The following is a 17,686-nucleotide window of genomic DNA, read 5'->3' as shown; positions in this document are numbered from 1 at the left end:
TGGAAGATCCCACTTTGGGGAGATGACCATGTATGTGTATGGGCTGGGGATCCACTTGTCTCGCCAGATATTTATTTTCTCTCCATCTCCCACCTGCCACCTCACTCCCTTTTTTATCAAGTTTTGCGTAGCCATTATGCTTCTCCAGCCGTAAGATGCTTGTTTGCCCATTTTTGCATCGATAAAATCACACCCTGGAAAGTACTTTGCCTTATAGACTCTGTAGAAGAGAGAGGAAGAATTGGTCTGTAGTCGCCAACCCTGCTTCGCTAACAAAGCAAGGTTGAATTTCTCCAGGTCCTTAAATCCCAAACCACCTTGATCTTTCGGGAGGCACATCTTCTCCCAACTCATCCACGCCATTCTCCTTTCATCTTTCTTTTGACCCCACCAAAAATGCCTCACCATCCCTGTAAGCTCCTGACACAAAGCTTTAGGTAGCAGGAAGCAGCTCATAGTGTACGATGGCACAGCTTGCGCTACCGCTTTAATTAAAACCTCCTTCCCAGCATTAGAGAGTAACTTCTCCTTCCACCCAGCCAGCTTGTTGGCAACCCGTTCCTTCAGCTGAGCAAAAGAGTTTGTTTTTGATCTACCCACTAAAGAAGGAAGACCTAAATAAGACTCGTGAGGCTTAATAAGCTGGGCTCCAAACATGGTTTTGATTGCCCATTGGGTTTGTTGAGTGATCTGAGTGAGGGAGATTCTTAAAATCGAGTCTGTTACATTCGAAATATTAGTTTCCTAAATAGTTTTGAAAACGTGGTAATTAACAAAATTGATTGAAAATTTAATGTTATTTTGAAAAAAAAAAATCGGAGAAAACGTGGCAAAGATTTGACTTGACAGACGACAAGAAGTATTTGGAATTATGACCCACTTTGAAATTTGCAAGTGCGCGAACACAGCGGTTGGCGAGTTTTGGGTTTCTTTTGCTTGAAGCCGAAATCGAAGTCCGGGGGAATCTGAAAGTTGGAAATGACGGAGCAAACGAAGTTCAGCGTAGTGTGCAGCCTATTCACTTGGATGCAGCGGAGTAAGTCGTTGGCGAAGAAGCGCTCCAAGTTCCGCAAATTCCTGGACACCTTCTGCAATCCCCGCGATTACTTCACAGCAATCCGCCTCGTGCTCCCCAACCTGGACCGCGAGCGCGGTACCTATGGCCTCAAGGAGTCCGTTCTCGCCACCTGTCTCATCGACGCCCTCGGCATGTCTCGCGACTCTCAGGACGCCCTCCGCCTTCTCAATTGGCGCAAAGGAGGCGCCCAAACTGGTGCCAATGCCGGCAATTTTCCGCTCGTTGCTGCGGAGGTTTGCTGCCCTGTCCTAAATTTTATGGTTTGCTCTATTATTATTATTATTTTTTACTGACTGAGGCAGTCTCGTGCGTGCAAACAGGTTTTGCAGAGTAGACAAGGAATGGCGTCTGGTGGACTAACAATTAAGGATGTCAATGACTTGCTTGATCGTTTGTCTTCCAGTGAAAACAGGTACATTACATAAAAAGAACAAAGTTTGTTTAAAGAATTGCAATAAATCAATCAGATAGAATAACTAAGATAGTTTTCAAAATCACTAGTGGAATTACAATGCGTAATATAGTCTAAACATTATGTATTTTTATTATTATTGTTTTTTTCATGATGTCATTATGGACCTTCTTGCTCATTTTGTTTCTTTGTATGATATGCACTCATGGCTACAGGGCCGAGAAGACATCAGTTCTTTCTACTCTGATAAACAAGACAAATGCACAGGAAATGAAGTGGATTATTATGATTATTCTTAAAGGTGTTTGTTCATTGACATCCTCCATAGTTTGTTGAGCTCTTTCCTTCGTTTGTTATCTAACTTTTTATTTTTATGTTTTGAAGATCTAAAGCTGGGGATTAGTGAAAAAAGCGTTTTTCATGAATTCCATCCTGATGCTGAAGACTTGTTTAATGTTACCTGTGACTTAAAATTGGTTTGTGAAAAGCTGAGGGATAGAACTCAACGGCATAATCGACAGGTCTGTTACTAATTTTCAAGCATTTCTTTGATTCTGTTTTTCATAATTTATTTTCTTTTACCACTTTTTTTTTTCTCTTGTACTTTTGTAGGCATGTTATTTTTAAGCACTAGTTTATGACACAATGTTGTAATGAATACGAGTTGTCAAATGGAGCCAGTTATAATAGCATTTAGGGTTTGACTTAAAGTGCGTATAAAGAAACTCACTTGAAAAGCTCTCTTTACAACTGTTAGTGCTATGTTTGGAATCTAGACCATTTATGTCTGCCAAATCAATTCCTCTTGTTAGTACTATCTTTGATTTTCTTTTGTCTCTTAGAATAGTTTTATGATTCCTTTATTTCTCTTTGTTTCGGTTTTTTCCTTTGTTCACTATTGTGAACTCTATGTATTTTTTCTTCTATTCCTTTTTTAATTATATTACTTTCTTACCTATCAAAAAAAAAAAAAAACTCATTGGATGTACCCATTGAACCCAAGAAGACAAAGGTCCAAAATGCATATGCAATGTCACATTGTAACAGCAAATAATCCACAGTTTCGCGGCTTTTGCCATTGGTTTTCAACACTAATCTACTAGAGTGACCCAAGCTGTTGTCTGCACAAAGAATGCAGCCCTTTTGAGAGCCATAGCTTTTTTTATTTAATTTTTAATTATCAAATAGAGCCATATCTTTTCTAAGAGAAATGTGCATCATTGAACCTCTCAACGCCACAAATTTGCCATTCAACCTCCACATCATATGATTAGAGTATTCTCTCCTTGGAATGCTTGAGTACAAAATATCACAAAATGAATTTGCTGACTCTAGTTCTCAATCATTGAAATTTCTAATGAACATGACATTCCATTAGCGTGTACTCCCATCATTTTGATAAAGTAAGATTTAATTAAGGATCTTTATCATTAGCCATTGCATACAACTTGGGGTACATGTACATCTCCTTCAAAGATTGATTACCACATCCTGCAAAATCTTACCTTGTTGCCATTTCCTTCCCAAATTGTGCATGATCCATTGATTGCCCATGAATGCTTATATAGGGTTTGTTTGGGAACAGCTTATCTAAGCTTTTTGCTGAAAACTTTGTGCTGAAGGTGTGCTAAAGAATACTTGTACCTTGAAAAAATTTGAAAAATTGAGAAAAGTCGGGAAAAAGTGAGGTTTTAAAAAGCTATACATAAAAGCTAAAAGCTTAAAGCTAACGCCAAACTCACCCATAGTTGCCTCAGATTCAGCATACCACGTAGAAGTTAGATTTGGAGAAAGCATATGATCACGTGCATTTAAATTTCTTGTTGTATATGCTTAAAAGGTGTGGTTTTGGTCCTAGATGGAGGCAGTATATGCTCATACTCTCGTGTATTTCTGCGGTTCGATTCTCATTGCTTGTGAATGGTAGTCTAGGTGGTTTCTTCCACAGTTTTTTGGGGTTTTTTTTTTTTTTTTTTGGATAAGTAATAAAGATTTATTGATATAAAAAAGAGACACTTAAGTAGACAGGGAGTATACAGGGGTTTATAGATTAAATAAAAAAATTACTTAAATCAAGTCAATTTAAAATTAAAGAAAAGGGTTGGTTTCTCTGCACTGACAACCAGTCCAATAAGATTCTAACAAATAATAACTTGAGATCAGACATAGAATGCTCACTATCGTCAAATCACCTACTATTTCTTTCCTTCCAAATACACCACATCAAACAATAAGAAACAATGATCCATATATATCCGTTATGACGGCGACCAAATCGACCTTGCCAGCAAGCAAGAAGCTCAACAATAGACTTTGGCATAACCCAACAAACTCCAAATAAACCAAAATCCATAGCCCACAGATCCATAGCAACTAGATAATGAAGGAAGAGATGGTCAATAGTTTCACTATCATACTTGCACATATAACACCAATCCAAAATACATACCTTTCTTTTCCTTAAATTGTCAATTGTTAGACATTTCCCCAAGGCAGTAGTCCATACAAAGAAAGCCACTCTAGAAGGAATCCTTTGCTTCCAAATGCTCTTCCAAGGGAAAAATTGATCACCATGGCTAGCTAGAAGATAGTAATATGCACTAACCATAAACCTCTTACTCTTATTAGGTAACCGACACCTCTTATCCTCCCTAATCCCCTTACAGGATTGCTATAGATGGAATCCATGAAGCTCCAGAAAGCTTCCAATTCCCAATCATGCACATACCTAAAATAAATGTATACCCCATTGAAGGACTCCATTGGTGTACCTCATTAGATTAGCCAAACTTGCCTCCTTGGTTCGACAAATCCTAAATAATTCAGGATAGTAGTTAGCAAGAGAAGTCGTTCCACACCACCGGTCTAGCCAGAATTGCACTTTTGATCCATCTCCAACTTCATACGAGATAAACCGAGATGAAGAGGGCCACCCTCGTCTAATATTTTTCCACAAACTGACTCCATATGGACCAGAGATTGAACTAGAACACCAACCACACAATTCACATCCATACTTCACCTCTATCACTTGTTGCCAAAGAGCATCCCTTTCTTGCCCAAATTTCCACAACCACTTCCCTAATAAAATTACATTAAAAATTATCAGATTCCTAATCCCTAAACCACCTGAAGAAAGTGAGGCACAAACAATAGCCCATTTAACAAGATGAAATTTGGGTTCATCCCTTAGGCCAACCTAAAAAAAGTTTTGCTGAAGTCTTGCAATTTGGTTAGCCATTGAAGTAGGAATAGGAAATAAAGAAAGAAAATCAGTAGGAAGATTTGAGAGAGTGCTTTTAATAAAGTGACTTTACCTCCCTTGGATAAATAGAATTTTATCCAACCCGCTAATTTCCTTTCCACCTTCTCCAAAATTGGATTCCAGATTGTCTTGTCCTTGAATTTTTCACCTAAAGGAAGACCCAAATATTTCATTGGAAGAGACCCTTCCTCAAGAGTCTTTTTGAGTGGATAATTGCTTTTGGGCTTGCTTTCTTGTGCTTTTTTGCCTGATTTGCTTGCTCAAGGTACTTTCAGCATGTAATTTTGGTGTCTTTGTTGTACGCTTCCTGTGTACTTGGGTTAGGACTGTCCACCCAACCCGTATACCCGACCAACCCGCCCGAGCTTGAACCGAAAACCGCTCAAACCGACACTCCGACGGTCGGTGGCGGATCGCCGCCCACGAAACCCGACGCCTTCGGGTTGGTTGTCGGTTTTCCTCTCCCAAACCCGAGCAACCCGACCCGATCATAAACCCAGAAACTTCTGGCGATATTCGAAGGTTCTTCGACGAAAACATACAAAATCCGGCAATATTTGAAGCTATCTGGCGAAAATTTACTTGAAACCCATCAAATTGGACAAGATCCGACGAAATCTCGTCGAGATCTAGTCCAGATCCGACGAGATCCGGCGAGATCTTGTCGTGATCTGGCCAGATCTCAACGGATCCGGCCAAATATCGGCCAGATCTCGACGGATCCGGCCAAAATAACGGCATCGGAGATAAAAACCGAAACTGATTGATGAACCCGAAAACCCGACGCGACCTGAACCGGCCGATCTGACTAGCATTCCGGGTCGGTTTCGGGTTCTATTTTGACTCACCCGAAAGTTTCAGGTCAGGTCCGGTTCGGGCACAAACCCGACCCGTGGACACCCCTAACTTGGGTTATGCCCTTTCGGCTTTTTTAATGAAATTTTACTTATTATTATTGTTATATTTATTTATTTATTTTTTTAATAGACGGGCTAACTCCCATAGAATAACATATCATGTTGGTTGTAGAGATGTATGGTACAATATGTGAATAGGTAGTGGATTTGGATATCTGAGAACATATTCGTAGTTTCTACAGAACCCTTTACCAAGAGCCAAAGAGTGGATGCGTCGGAGTTCTCTTTAATTGATGAGCAGGAACAATAGTCACTAGAGTGGGAATTTGATAGGGAGAAGGTAGTTAAGGCATTGAAGGAGATAGATGGTGATAAAGCTGCAGGACCTGGTGGTTTCACTATGGCATTTTTTCAACACTGTTGGTGGGTTCTTGCAGGTGATGTTATGGCTTTTTTGCTTTAAACCTCAAAAGAGTATTGCCCTTAATATTAGGGATTTTTGACCTATTAGCTTGGTCAGAAGCATATATAAATTGGTAGCAAAAGCGTTGGCTAACCAGTTGAAAGTCGTGTTAGAGAAGTTAGTGTCTGATTCATAGAATGCCTTAGTAGGAGGAAGACAGATCTTGGACTTAGTCCTATTGCTAATGAATGTTTGGATGGCTGGATCAAGGGCAGCGTTCCAGGTCTAATTTGCAAATTAGACATTGAAAATGCCTATGATGATGTTAACTGGGGAACTTTGCTGTATCTGTAGGGGATAATGGGGTTTGGTGGAAGATGGAGGGGTTGGCTCTAGATGTGTGTATATTACTGTCCGGTTCTCTGTTATGGCAAAACAGTTCCCCTGTAGGCTTTTTAATAGCTTGAATGGTTGAAGGCAAGGTGACCCTCTCATGATCTCACATCTGCTGTTTATTGATGATTTGATTTTGTTTTGTGATGCAAAAAGGGAACAACTCCTTTTATGTTAAAATGGTGTTGAATTGGTTTAAGGTGGTAACAGGTTTGAAATTTAATTAGAATAAGAGTGAAGTAGTCTTGGTCTGAAATGTTGGGGGACTGGAGGAGTTGGTTTATATATATATATTTTTTGGATAATATGAGATAATATTACAAAAGAACTATCTCATGCATAAGATTTAAAAGTAACACCAGGCGTCCTAATATATATATATTTACATACTATATACATATAATTACAAGAAAAAGAAAGCGATTCAGTAAATTCTGTAATGGTACCACTATCACACCATGACAATTGACCATTCACAAAGAAGTTCAATATAGGAACTCTTCAGTTGAAACTCTAATGTTTCAATGTCTTCAAAAGTGTGGTAGTTTCACTCCCTCCACAATATCCACCTCAGACACAAAGGAGCTAAATTCCACACAACAGAATATTTACCAAACCAATTTTGCCAGCCAGAAAGTCAACCACTATCTACAGCATCTCTCAACGAACTCCAAACAGTCCAAAAAACATAGTTACACATCACATAAGAAAATTTACAATGAAGTAGTAAATGACCCACCATCACTCTACCTACATAAGCACCAAGCTGCCGATATGACGAAAAAAGAAACCTTTCAGAGCTTTGGCACACCAATTTTCTTTCCACGGAAAATAGATCTACCTTGGGGCACATAACACAGTGCTGTAAGATCTAGCATCAAGCACCCCAGTATCACGCAAGTGCCATCTCATCCTATTAGGACCTACACCCTTCATACAGTAAACCAAGTAGGGAAGCAATAGAATTAACTCGCAATCATTAAATGGTCTAATGATTGAACACTTCAATCCTTCTCATTTCCGCTGAAGCTAAATTCCAAATAAGTGGATTCAAATGCATCTGGATTGGCAACTAATGGGAACCAAGCTAGGTGCTGCTTCTTCAAGGGTTGATCCCCTCACCACCTATCATGCTAGAAACCCACCCTATCTCCAATCCCCACATCAAACAGTCCCACCCCACTTGAATATAAGCTACACCATGTGGCTATGCACTGACTTCTTTGTTGTAAAGTTGGGAATCTGCCAATAAACTATTTTGGTATGCTTTTTTTTTTTGATAGGTAAAAAAAAAAAAAATGGAGTGACAGAAGGTGGTATGGAAAAAGTTACATCTATCAAAGGGGGACGGTTAATCCTTCTTAACAGTACACTGTTGAGTCTTCAAGCCTTCTACCTCTCTTTGTTTGCCATCCTTTCTCATGTATCAAGTAGATTGGAGCAGTTGGAGAGAAATTTCTTATGGAGTAGACTAGGGGAGTAGTCCAAGTTTCACTTGGTGCATTGGAATATGGTGTGTTCTCCTATTGCTTGTGGTGGCTTGGGGGTGCGTATATTAGGTACATTTAATCACATCTCTTTTAGAGAAATGGTGACGCAGTTCATTTTTAAAGCTAGCTGTACTAGTGCTTATGTTGTATGATAAATAGCTCCTTGTACTTTTAATAGCCTTTATCACTTGTAATAGAAAGTTAGTTAGTTGATAGGTTGTTAGTGATAAGTACAATAGCCTATTAGTTAGTTAGAGAAGTTTGTTAGGCTTTGACCAATCACATGACAACCTCATGGTGGGTTCTTATAACTAACTCAATAGCTTGCTTATGTAACTATAAATAAGCAAGGTTGTTTGTAACTAGCTGAATTTGAATCCAAGAAATCTCTACCTATTAACCTATAAAAAAAAAAGAAACCTCTACCTATGAGGTATTATTCTTTTTTTGATAAGTAGTGTAAACATATTATTAATAAAAAAAAAAGTGCCAAATTGAGTACATTGGGGATGTACTATAGGGGCACCTATGAGGTATTATTCCAGTAGTGTGTCTCTTGAGGAGCTAGTTCGTTCTTTCTTTTCTCTAAGCAACTTAGCTTTCTAAAGTGGCATTCCTTTTTGCAATTTTGCTCCATCGTAATTTGGTATCAGAGCTTGAGATCCATTTGCGAATTCAAGTTCTTTATTGTCTTTTCTATTCTCTAGCATAGCCTATTCAAGATTCAATAGTGAGCTTAAGGATTTGTGTAGATGGCACTAGTAGTATACAATAGAAGGAACAAGAAAGCTTTTGCAGCTCATGAACCTGAGGTGCAGGTTCATCCCAGGCAGCAGCCGCAACCAAACCAAGAAGAACCCTAGGTGACATTGGAGTAGATTATGGAGCTGCTAAGGGGGCAGCTTGCTGCCTTGACTGAGGAAGTTAGAAGAAACCAGCATCATCATCCTAGAAATGATGATGAACTTGTTGAAGATGCTGAAACTGACAGTCATAGCAACTTCGGTAACCCAATTGGTCAGCTTGGAGGAGGTGTCCCAAGGCAAGTGTCTGGTCCTCCAAGGGGAGAACCAAAATGGGAATCCAAATTCAAGATTGAGTTACCTGAGTTTTATGGTAGCTTGAATCATGAAGAATTCGTGGATTGGCTTTCCATGAGGTACTAGATTCCAAGAGGAACAACTCCAAGTTTAGAGAGGAGGGGGGTAAAAGAAAGATCCAAGATTGGTCCAAGATGAAGCAGAAAATGAGAAATCAGTTTCTGACTTTCAATTATATGCAGTCAACAAACAACTGCATAATTTGAAGCAACATGGCGGAGTGGAAGAGTATACAAAGGCATTTAATCAATTGGTAGCTTGAGTAGACCTGAATGAGAGTGAAGAACAGATGGTTGCAAGTTTCTTGAGTGGTCCTAAACCACCAATTCAAAATGCCTTATCTTTGCACCAACTGTGGTCTGTTTCTGAAGTTGAAGCTTACAATAGAACCTTGATGTTTGAGAAGCAACTTGCAAGAAAAGCTTTTGTAAAGTTCCAAGCTTATGGTGGTAGCAGAAGTACCCAAGTTAGCATTCAAGGAAGGCCAACTACTAACGGTTCATAGTCTTTCAAGATTGACAGTGGAGGTTTGCCTTCAACTTTTGGTGCAGCCAAAGTAGTCCCTAAAGCAACAAAAAGTTTTACATTTAAGTGCTACAAGTGTGGAAAAGTTGGACACAAGGCCAAATATTGTAAGAAAGGGGGAGTTAATGCTCAAGGCAAGGTTAAAGCTTTGATGATTGAAGGTTGTGAAGACCAGGAAGATGAAGAATTTCCAATCTATGAAGAAGAAATTGTTATAAGGGACTCAAATGAGGAAGAAGGCTTGGCTTTGGTCATGAAGAAGACCTTGTTAGCATTAAAACAGGAGTAGGAGGATTGGTTGGGGAGCAACATTTTTCACAACCCTTGCAATATTGGTGGCAATATTTGTAGCTTGCTTATTGATGGGGGAAGCTGTGAAAATGTGGTCTTTGAAGAAGAAGTTGATAAACTTGGTTCAAAGACTGAAGATCATCCTTGCCCCTACAAATTGACATGGCTTAAGACAGGCAATGATATAAGCGTCTCCAAGAGATGCATGGTCTCATTTTCAATTAGAAAGAAGTTCCAAGATTTAGTTTGTTGTGATGTAGTGAAGATGGATGCATGCCATTTGCTGTTGGGAAGACCTTGGCAGTATGATAGGCACGCCAACCATGATGGAAGGAAGAACGCCTACTGCCTATACAAGGATGGACAAGGATGGACAGCAGTACACCTTACTGCCCATGAAAGAAAAGGTGATTCTTAGAACTCCTACTATGCAGCCTAGTTCTTTGCTTGTTGTTAAGAAATTTGGGTAGGCAACTCTAGCAACTGGTGTGGTTTACATGTTATTGATTGCATTAGAGTTAGATGCTATGGTAGTGCCTCGATCTATTAAGGAATTGATCTAGTGATTTGAGGATATCTTCCCTAATGAATTACATACTGAATTGCCTCCCATGAGAGACATTTAGCATACCATTGATTTCATTCCAGGTTCTGCATTACCTAACAGGGCTGCCTATAGCATGACTCCAATGGAAAAGGATTAACTTAATAGGCAAGTGCAAGAACTATTGGACAAGTGATACATTAGGCCAAGTATTAGTCTATGTGTTGTACCAACCTGTTTAACCCCTTAGAAGGATGGTAGTTGGAGGATGTGTGTTGAAAGTAGAGCCATTAACAAGATCACAGTCAAATCTAGGTTTCCTATACCTAGGCTAGACGATATGCTTGATTGTCTAGCTAGTTCTAAAATTTTTTCCAAGATAGATCTTAGAAGTGGCTATTATCAAATTAGGATTAAGCTAAGGGATGAGTGGATGACTGCCTTTAAGACTCATAGTGGGCTATATGAGTGGTTTGTCATGCCCTTTGGTCTTACTAATGCACCACTACTTTCATGAGGGTAATGACTCAAATGTTGCAGCCTTTGCTTGGTGTTTGTGTTGTAATTTACTTTGATGATATCTTGGTATATAGCAGGACTTTGAATCATCATGTAAATCATTTGCAATTTGTGTTTGAGTTACCAAGAAGGGATAAGTTCTATGCAAATAACAAGAAATATACCTTTGCAGTAAGGTAGGTTTTCTTGGGTATGTGGTGACTGATAAGGGAATTGCAATGGATGAGGGGAAGTTTAAGGCCATTCTATATTGGCCTGTTCCAACATCAGTGTATGAGGTAAGAAGCTTCCATGGGTTAGCAACATTTTACAGAAGATTTATTAAAGGTTTCAGCATGATTGCAGCACAACTTACTGATTGTCTCAAGCTGTCTACTATTGCATGGGATGAGGCCAAGCAGCATAGTTTTGAGGCCTTGAAAGCTGCCCTTACTATAACACTAGTATTGCAGGCTCTGGACTTTGAAAAGATATTGAATTGAATTGTGATGCTTCTGGAGTTGGCATTGGGGGTGTTCTCAGTCAAGAGGGCAAACCAGTGGCCTATTTCATTGAAAAACTCAACTCAACCAAGCTCAAATACTGCACCTTTGGTGAGTCAGCCTGGTACAACAGCTGTGAGGGGAGGGGAGGGGAGAGAGAGGAGCATTAATTTCGGTATTAATTCAAGAGAGAAATCACCGGTGCAAAATAAAAAAAGATCTCCATTAAGGTTCAGTTTGAATTCAAATAAAACTGAAATTGGAAAGGGGAGTGATTTGAGGGATTCACGTTGGACTGGGAGAGGATTAATTGTGGAGTTGGCTAAAAATGGGAAGCGATGGGTTTCTTGGGATAAATCCAACGGTGGAAATAGTTATTTTAAATGGGTAATATGGGCTTCCATAGAACATAAGGAGAAGGTGGGTATCGGTTTGGGCCCAAGGCAGTTAGAAGCCCATTCTGTTTATAAGTTAAACCCAATGACCACAAGCCTAGGAAACTCAGAGGCTGGAGAATGCTCCAACACTTATTTAGGCCCATTCTCTTCTACATCTAATCCCAACGGGTTTGGAGAGAATACCATGGTCTTTCCAAATTGTTTTGGGACAATGGTAGTGATGTCAAGGAGTGAGATTGAGGGGAGACTCAGTGTCTTAGAGGCTGTTTGGCCAACCAAATTTGATAACTCAATTCTCAGTTTCCATAACTCATAACTCAAAAATGGTGGGACCCATAGCAAAAAGGTTGTTTGGCCAAACGATAACTCTGTTTTCATAACTCTGTTTCCATCACTCAATTCTCTAATTTTTGAGTTATGAGTTATGGAAACTGAAAAAAGCCATGGAAACTGAAAATAACCAAAGGCTGTTTTCAATTTCTATAACTCATAACTCAATGGTATTTTCGTAAATAAACACACATAGAGGGACCCACAGCCACAACTTTTGACCACCTTTTGACTTTTTATTTTTATTTTTTTCACTTGTTCGGTCTTCAGTTCTGGTTCTTTTTTTTTATTTTTTATTTTTTATTTTTTTTTTTAGCTTCGGTGAGTTTGGGCACTGAAAACAACAAAAAAAAAAAAAAAAAGAGAGAGAAAAAGTTACACCGGCTGACAGGTATGGGCCCACAAATAGTGTGAAAAATATTGAGTGATGGAAATTGGGTGATGATGCCAAACGGGTGTGAAAAATTGAGTGATGAGTGATGAGTTATGAGTGATGAATGATGGAAATTGAGTGATGAAAAATGGTTGGCCAAACAGGCTCTTAGTCGCTAGAGGCTTCACCGGTAGGGGCTCTCCAGAATAGTGTAGATGGAGGTATGGTTTCTCGTCCATGGAGTGCGTCGTCGGTAGGAGTGTCGGGATGCACCGAGTATATTCAGGTGATGGTTTTCAGGTTTAGCTCTGACTGGAATAGTATTTTGGGCACCAATATGTTGTCGGGTGGGTTGGTTTTTGAGGTTACAAGGTCGGTCACTCTCGAATTTGTGCTGAGATTGATTGGACCATCTTTTCTCGATCTTTTTTTGGAGTTTTTACGAGCTGGGTCAGTGGGTTTTGGAGTATCAGGTCAGGAGGTTAATTCCTTTTCTAGTAAGGAGCTCTTGAACTATTTTGGGGAGGACATGCTTGTGGAGGATGTAGCTGATAGTCCTGTGGGCTTTGGTGAAACAGAATTGTCAGACTGTTTACCTTTGCAGATTATTGCTCCAAGTGCGTTGACAACTTTGGCAGAGTTGGAGGAGGTCACTGAGGTATTGAGTACTGAGGCGAAGTTAGATATTTCTAGGTGGGTGAAACACAGAATTCCCGGTTTCAGTAAATTGGTTGGGCTGTCAATGACTCGACATGAGAAGTTGTGCATCTTACAAAGGCTGGAAGTTGAGATGGAGGCAGCCAATGTGTTACACTGGAAAGTAATGGGTAGCCAAAAAGTGGCTAAGTCCAAAAACAAGGGACGTAGAGAGCTGCGAAACTTGATCTCTTCGGTGAATTATGATGGGAGATAAAGGGTTGATCTTGTGCTGGTGTCAGTAGGTGGGGATATTTTTGTGCTTATGAAGATAAGAATGATTTCGTGGAATGTTAGAGGTTTAAATGATCCTCAGAAATGATTTGTGGTGAAGAATTTGTTGCGGGAGTGGAAGTGTGATGTCGTGTGTTTACAAGAGACGAAAATTGCTAGCATGGATAGACAGTTGGTTTGTAGTTTGTGGAGCTATCCATATGTGGATTGGGCTGTTTTGGAGGCTGATCGGATTGTTGGTGGTATTCTGATTATGTGGGATAAGAGGGTTTTGGATAAGGTGGAGGTTATGGTTGGTACTTTCTTAGTTTCGGTAAAGTGGCAAGGGGTGGGGGACGGTTTTATATGGGCTTGTTCAGGGGTTTATGGCCCAAATGAGAATAATGAGAGAGGTCACATGTGGGATGAGTTGGTGGGTATTCGGCAGTATTGGAGGATACCATGGTGCTGCTTTGGGGATTTTAATATTGTTCGCTTTCCTAGTGAGCGTAGGGTTGAGACACGTTTGACCCTAGCTATGGAAAAATTCTTTGAATTTATTGAGGATCTTAACTTGATTGATTTGCCTTTGGAAGGAGGAAACTATACATGGTCAAGTGATACTGATCAACTAGCGATGTCTAGGATTGATAGAGCTTTGGTTACTCTAGATTGGGAGGAACATTTCCCAGATGTTATTCAAAGGATTTTACCCCGTCCTATCTCAGATCGTAGTCCAATTCTCTTGGAGGCAGGGGGAATGGCAAGGGGAAAAGTCCGTTCAGATTTGAAAATATGTGGTTGAAGACGGAGGGGTTTGTGGATAGAGTTCAATCCTGGTGGAATTGGCATTCTTTTGTAGGTACACCTAGTTTTGTGCCTGCCAAAAAAATAAAGGCTTTGAAAGAGGACATTGTGCAATGGAATTGTCGAGAGTTTGGTAATGTATTGCGTCAAAAGAAACAATTATTGGAGGAGTTGAAAAAATTAGATGCTAAGGAAGGGGAGTTTGGTCTCACTGATGGGGAGAAACGTCATAGGGCAGAGTTGAGGTCCCAGGTGGAGCATCTTCTTTCCTTGAAGAAATTTTCTGGAGACAAAAATCTAGGATGTTATGTATCAAGAAAGGGGATAATAACACCAAGTTCTTCCACAAAATGGCTAACTCTCATAGAAGGTATAATCATCTGAGGACCTTGGAGGTGGATAGGGTGGTTTTTGAGGAGGAATTCGAGGTAACTAATTAGGTAGTACATTTTTATAAAAATTTGTACAAGGAGTCTGTGGGGTGGAGGCCTTTTGTGGAGGGTTTGGAATTTGATTGTATTGGGGATATGGAGAGGGTTTGGATTGAAAGGAAGTTTGAGAGGGGGGAGATTCTTCAAGTTGTAAGTGACTTGGAAGGGGATAAAGCTCCAAGTCTGGATGGGTTTACTATGGTGTTTTATCATCATTGTTGGAGAGTAGTGGAGAAAGACGTCTTAGTGGTCTTTGAAGAGTTTTTTCAACATTGTAAGTTTGAAAAATCTCTTAATGCTACCTTCATTGCCTGAATTCCTAAAAAGAATGACGCCTCTAATATTAGAGATTTCTGGCCTATCAGCTTGGTGGGGAGTGTGTATAAAATCTTGGCTAAGGTTTTGACAAATCGTTTGAGAGTGGTTTTAGATCAGTTGATCTCTGAGACTCAGAATAGCTTTGTGGGTAGGAGACAAATCCTTGATTCGGTTCTTATTGCGAATGAGTGTGTGGATAGCCGAGGGAAGAGTAGGGTTCCTGGAGTCATATGTAAACTTGATATTGAGAAAACCTATGATCATGTGAATTGGGAGGCTTTGTTGGATTTGTTGAATAGAATGGGCTTTGGAGTGAAGTGGTGTAAGTGGATCCGTACTTGTATATCCACAGTTCAATTCTCTATTTTGATTAATGGTTCTCCAGCTGATTTTTTTGATAGTTCAAGGGGTTTAAGACAAGGGGTGGTGGGAAATGTGTCTCACATCTATTGTTGAGGGCAGGAGGGGTGGTGGGGAATGTGTCTCACATCTATTGTTTGCAGACGACACTATCCTTTTTTGTGATGCAGATGTAGAGCAAATTCTTCATATTCAGTTGTTGTTACTTAGTTTTCAGGTGGTAAAAGGTTTGAAGGTCAATGTGCACAAGAGTGAAATGGTTCCAATAGGGGAGGTTGATGATGTGCATGCCCTGGCTGAAATTTTTGGCTATAGAGTTGGAACATTGCCTATGTCTTATCTTGGCATGCCATTGGGGGCTTCGCATAACTCTCCTTCAGTTTGGAATCCTATTTTGGAAAAAATTGAGCGGAAATTAGCCGGGTGGAAGAAGTTGTATTTGTCTAAGGGGGGTCGATTGATGTTACTCAAGAGTACGTTATCTAGTCTTCCTACCTATTTTCTGTCGCTATTTGCCATTCCTACTTATGTGGCTAATAAAATTGAAAAGTTGCAAAGGGACTTTCTATGGGTTGATAGCAAGACTCATTTGGTAGGATGGGATAAAGTTTGTGCACCTATAGCCAATGGTGGCTTGGGGATAAGAAAACTTACTACTTTCAATAAGGCCTTATTGGGGAAATGGTTGTGGCAGTTTGGGAAGGAAGAGGATTGGTTAGGTGGTAGCTTCAAAATATGGGGAAGAATGGGGGGGATGGACCTCAAAGCTAGGTAGGGGAGTTCATGGGTGTGGATTGTGGAGAGGTATTCGCATGGGATGGGAGGATTTTAGCAAAAATTGTCAGCTTGATGTTGGGTTGGGTAATAGAGTGAGATTTTGGCAGGATGGGTGGAATGGGGATCAACCTTTCCAATTGGCTTTCCCAAGGCTGTATGGTATTGCCATTGATAAGGAGGTTTCTGTAGAAGCTTCTTTGTCAAGACAGGGGGCGGAGGATAGAAGAAGTTGGGATGTTCGTTTTATTTGAGAATTTAATGATTGGGAGATGGATGATGAGCTGCATTTTTTTCGTATATTGGGAGCTAATACTCCTCCAATGGATGTTGGAGACCAGATGAGATGGAATTTGAAGCCTAATGGGGATTTTGACATCCGGTCGTATTATAACAAATTGCGGGATTCTCCCTCAATTGTCTTTCCTTGGAAAGGTATATGAAGAGTTAAGGCCCCTAGGCGAGTATCTTTTTTTGTTTGGTGTGTAGCTTGCAATAAGATCCTAACTGGTGATAACTTGAGCTTGAGGAGATTGGATTTTGTGGACTGGTGCATTATGTGCTGACATTGTGGAGAGACGGTAGACCACTTATTTCTTCATTGTGAGATGGCTTATCGGTTATGGAGCTTTGTCTTTATAAATTTTGGTTTGTCTTGGGTTATACCTAAATCGGTCCTAGATTTGCTTTTTGGCTGGTGGAATTGGTTAGGGAAGCATTCGTCTTAGATTTGGAACTTAGTTTCGTTGTGCATCCTATGGTGTATTTGGAAGGAGTGGAATCAGCGGACTTTTGAGAATTTGGATAGTTTCGGTAATTAGATGCTTGCTTCTTTTAGTGGGACTCTTTTTGATTGGTCTCGGGCTTGGGGACTCACGACTAGTGATTCTCTCCCTTCTTTTCTTAGCTTTCTTTCTCTTTTGTAATTATTCTGTTGATTGGTTTTCTTTTATGTTTTTTTCTCTGTTTTCTTCTTTTTGTATTTTTGGGTTTGCTCTATGTTATTCGTGCATAGAGTAGCCGTTCGTATATATAACATTCTTACTTATCAAAAAGAATTCTATGCCATGGTACAAGCAATAAAACATTGGGAGTACCATTTGGCTTACAAGGAATTTATACTCCATACTGACCATGAGGCTCTTAAACACCTCAACAGCCAAGCAAACCCCAATAAATGACATGCCAAATGGGTTGTCTACCTACAACAGTTCAACTTTAGTTTAAGGTACAAAGTTGGAGTCCTTAATAGAGTTGTAGATGGTCTTAGTAGGAGGTCTTCCTTACTAGTGCAGATGCACAACACAGTTGAGGGTTTCGAGGCATTTAGGGAGCATTATAAAGAAGATTCCAAGCTGTTTTAGATTATGCAGAATTTGCTACAAGGCAATAGAGCTGCTTGTCCTAAATTCAACCTGCAAGATGGCTATTTGTTTAAAGGCTTGCTCCTTTGTATTCCAAAATGTTCTCTCAGGCACAAGATTCTTCTTGAAATGCATAACCAAGGCCATTTTGGGAGAGAGAAGACATTGCATCTCCTACAACAACAATTCTATTGGCCAGGCATGCTTAAGGATGTAGGAAGATTAGTTCAAAGATGCTGGATTGTATCTGCCCCTTCCAATGC

General features: G+C 40.0%; 1 protein-coding gene across 1 annotated transcript in view; it reads left to right on the top strand.

Annotated features, from left to right (window-relative positions):
• Positions 1 to 695: 695 nt before the first annotated feature.
• LOC126713781 (DNA ligase 4) overlaps positions 696 to 17,686 on the top strand; it is a 54,380-nt gene continuing 37,389 nt past the window's right edge. Inside the window, exons 1-4 of the mRNA XM_050413644.1 lie at positions 696 to 1,311; positions 1,399 to 1,490; positions 1,706 to 1,791; positions 1,875 to 2,011. Coding sequence (XP_050269601.1) covers positions 979 to 1,311; positions 1,399 to 1,490; positions 1,706 to 1,791; positions 1,875 to 2,011 — 648 coding nt within the window. The 5' untranslated portion in view covers positions 696 to 978. The remainder of the gene's footprint in view (positions 1,312 to 1,398; positions 1,491 to 1,705; positions 1,792 to 1,874; positions 2,012 to 17,686) is intronic.

This window comes from Quercus robur, chromosome 2, assembly GCF_932294415.1.
Source record: "Quercus robur chromosome 2, dhQueRobu3.1, whole genome shotgun sequence".
NCBI lineage: Eukaryota > Viridiplantae > Streptophyta > Magnoliopsida > Fagales > Fagaceae > Quercus > Quercus robur.
Note: the sequence above shows the minus strand (reverse complement) of the source record. Positions and strands in the feature narration are given on the sequence as shown.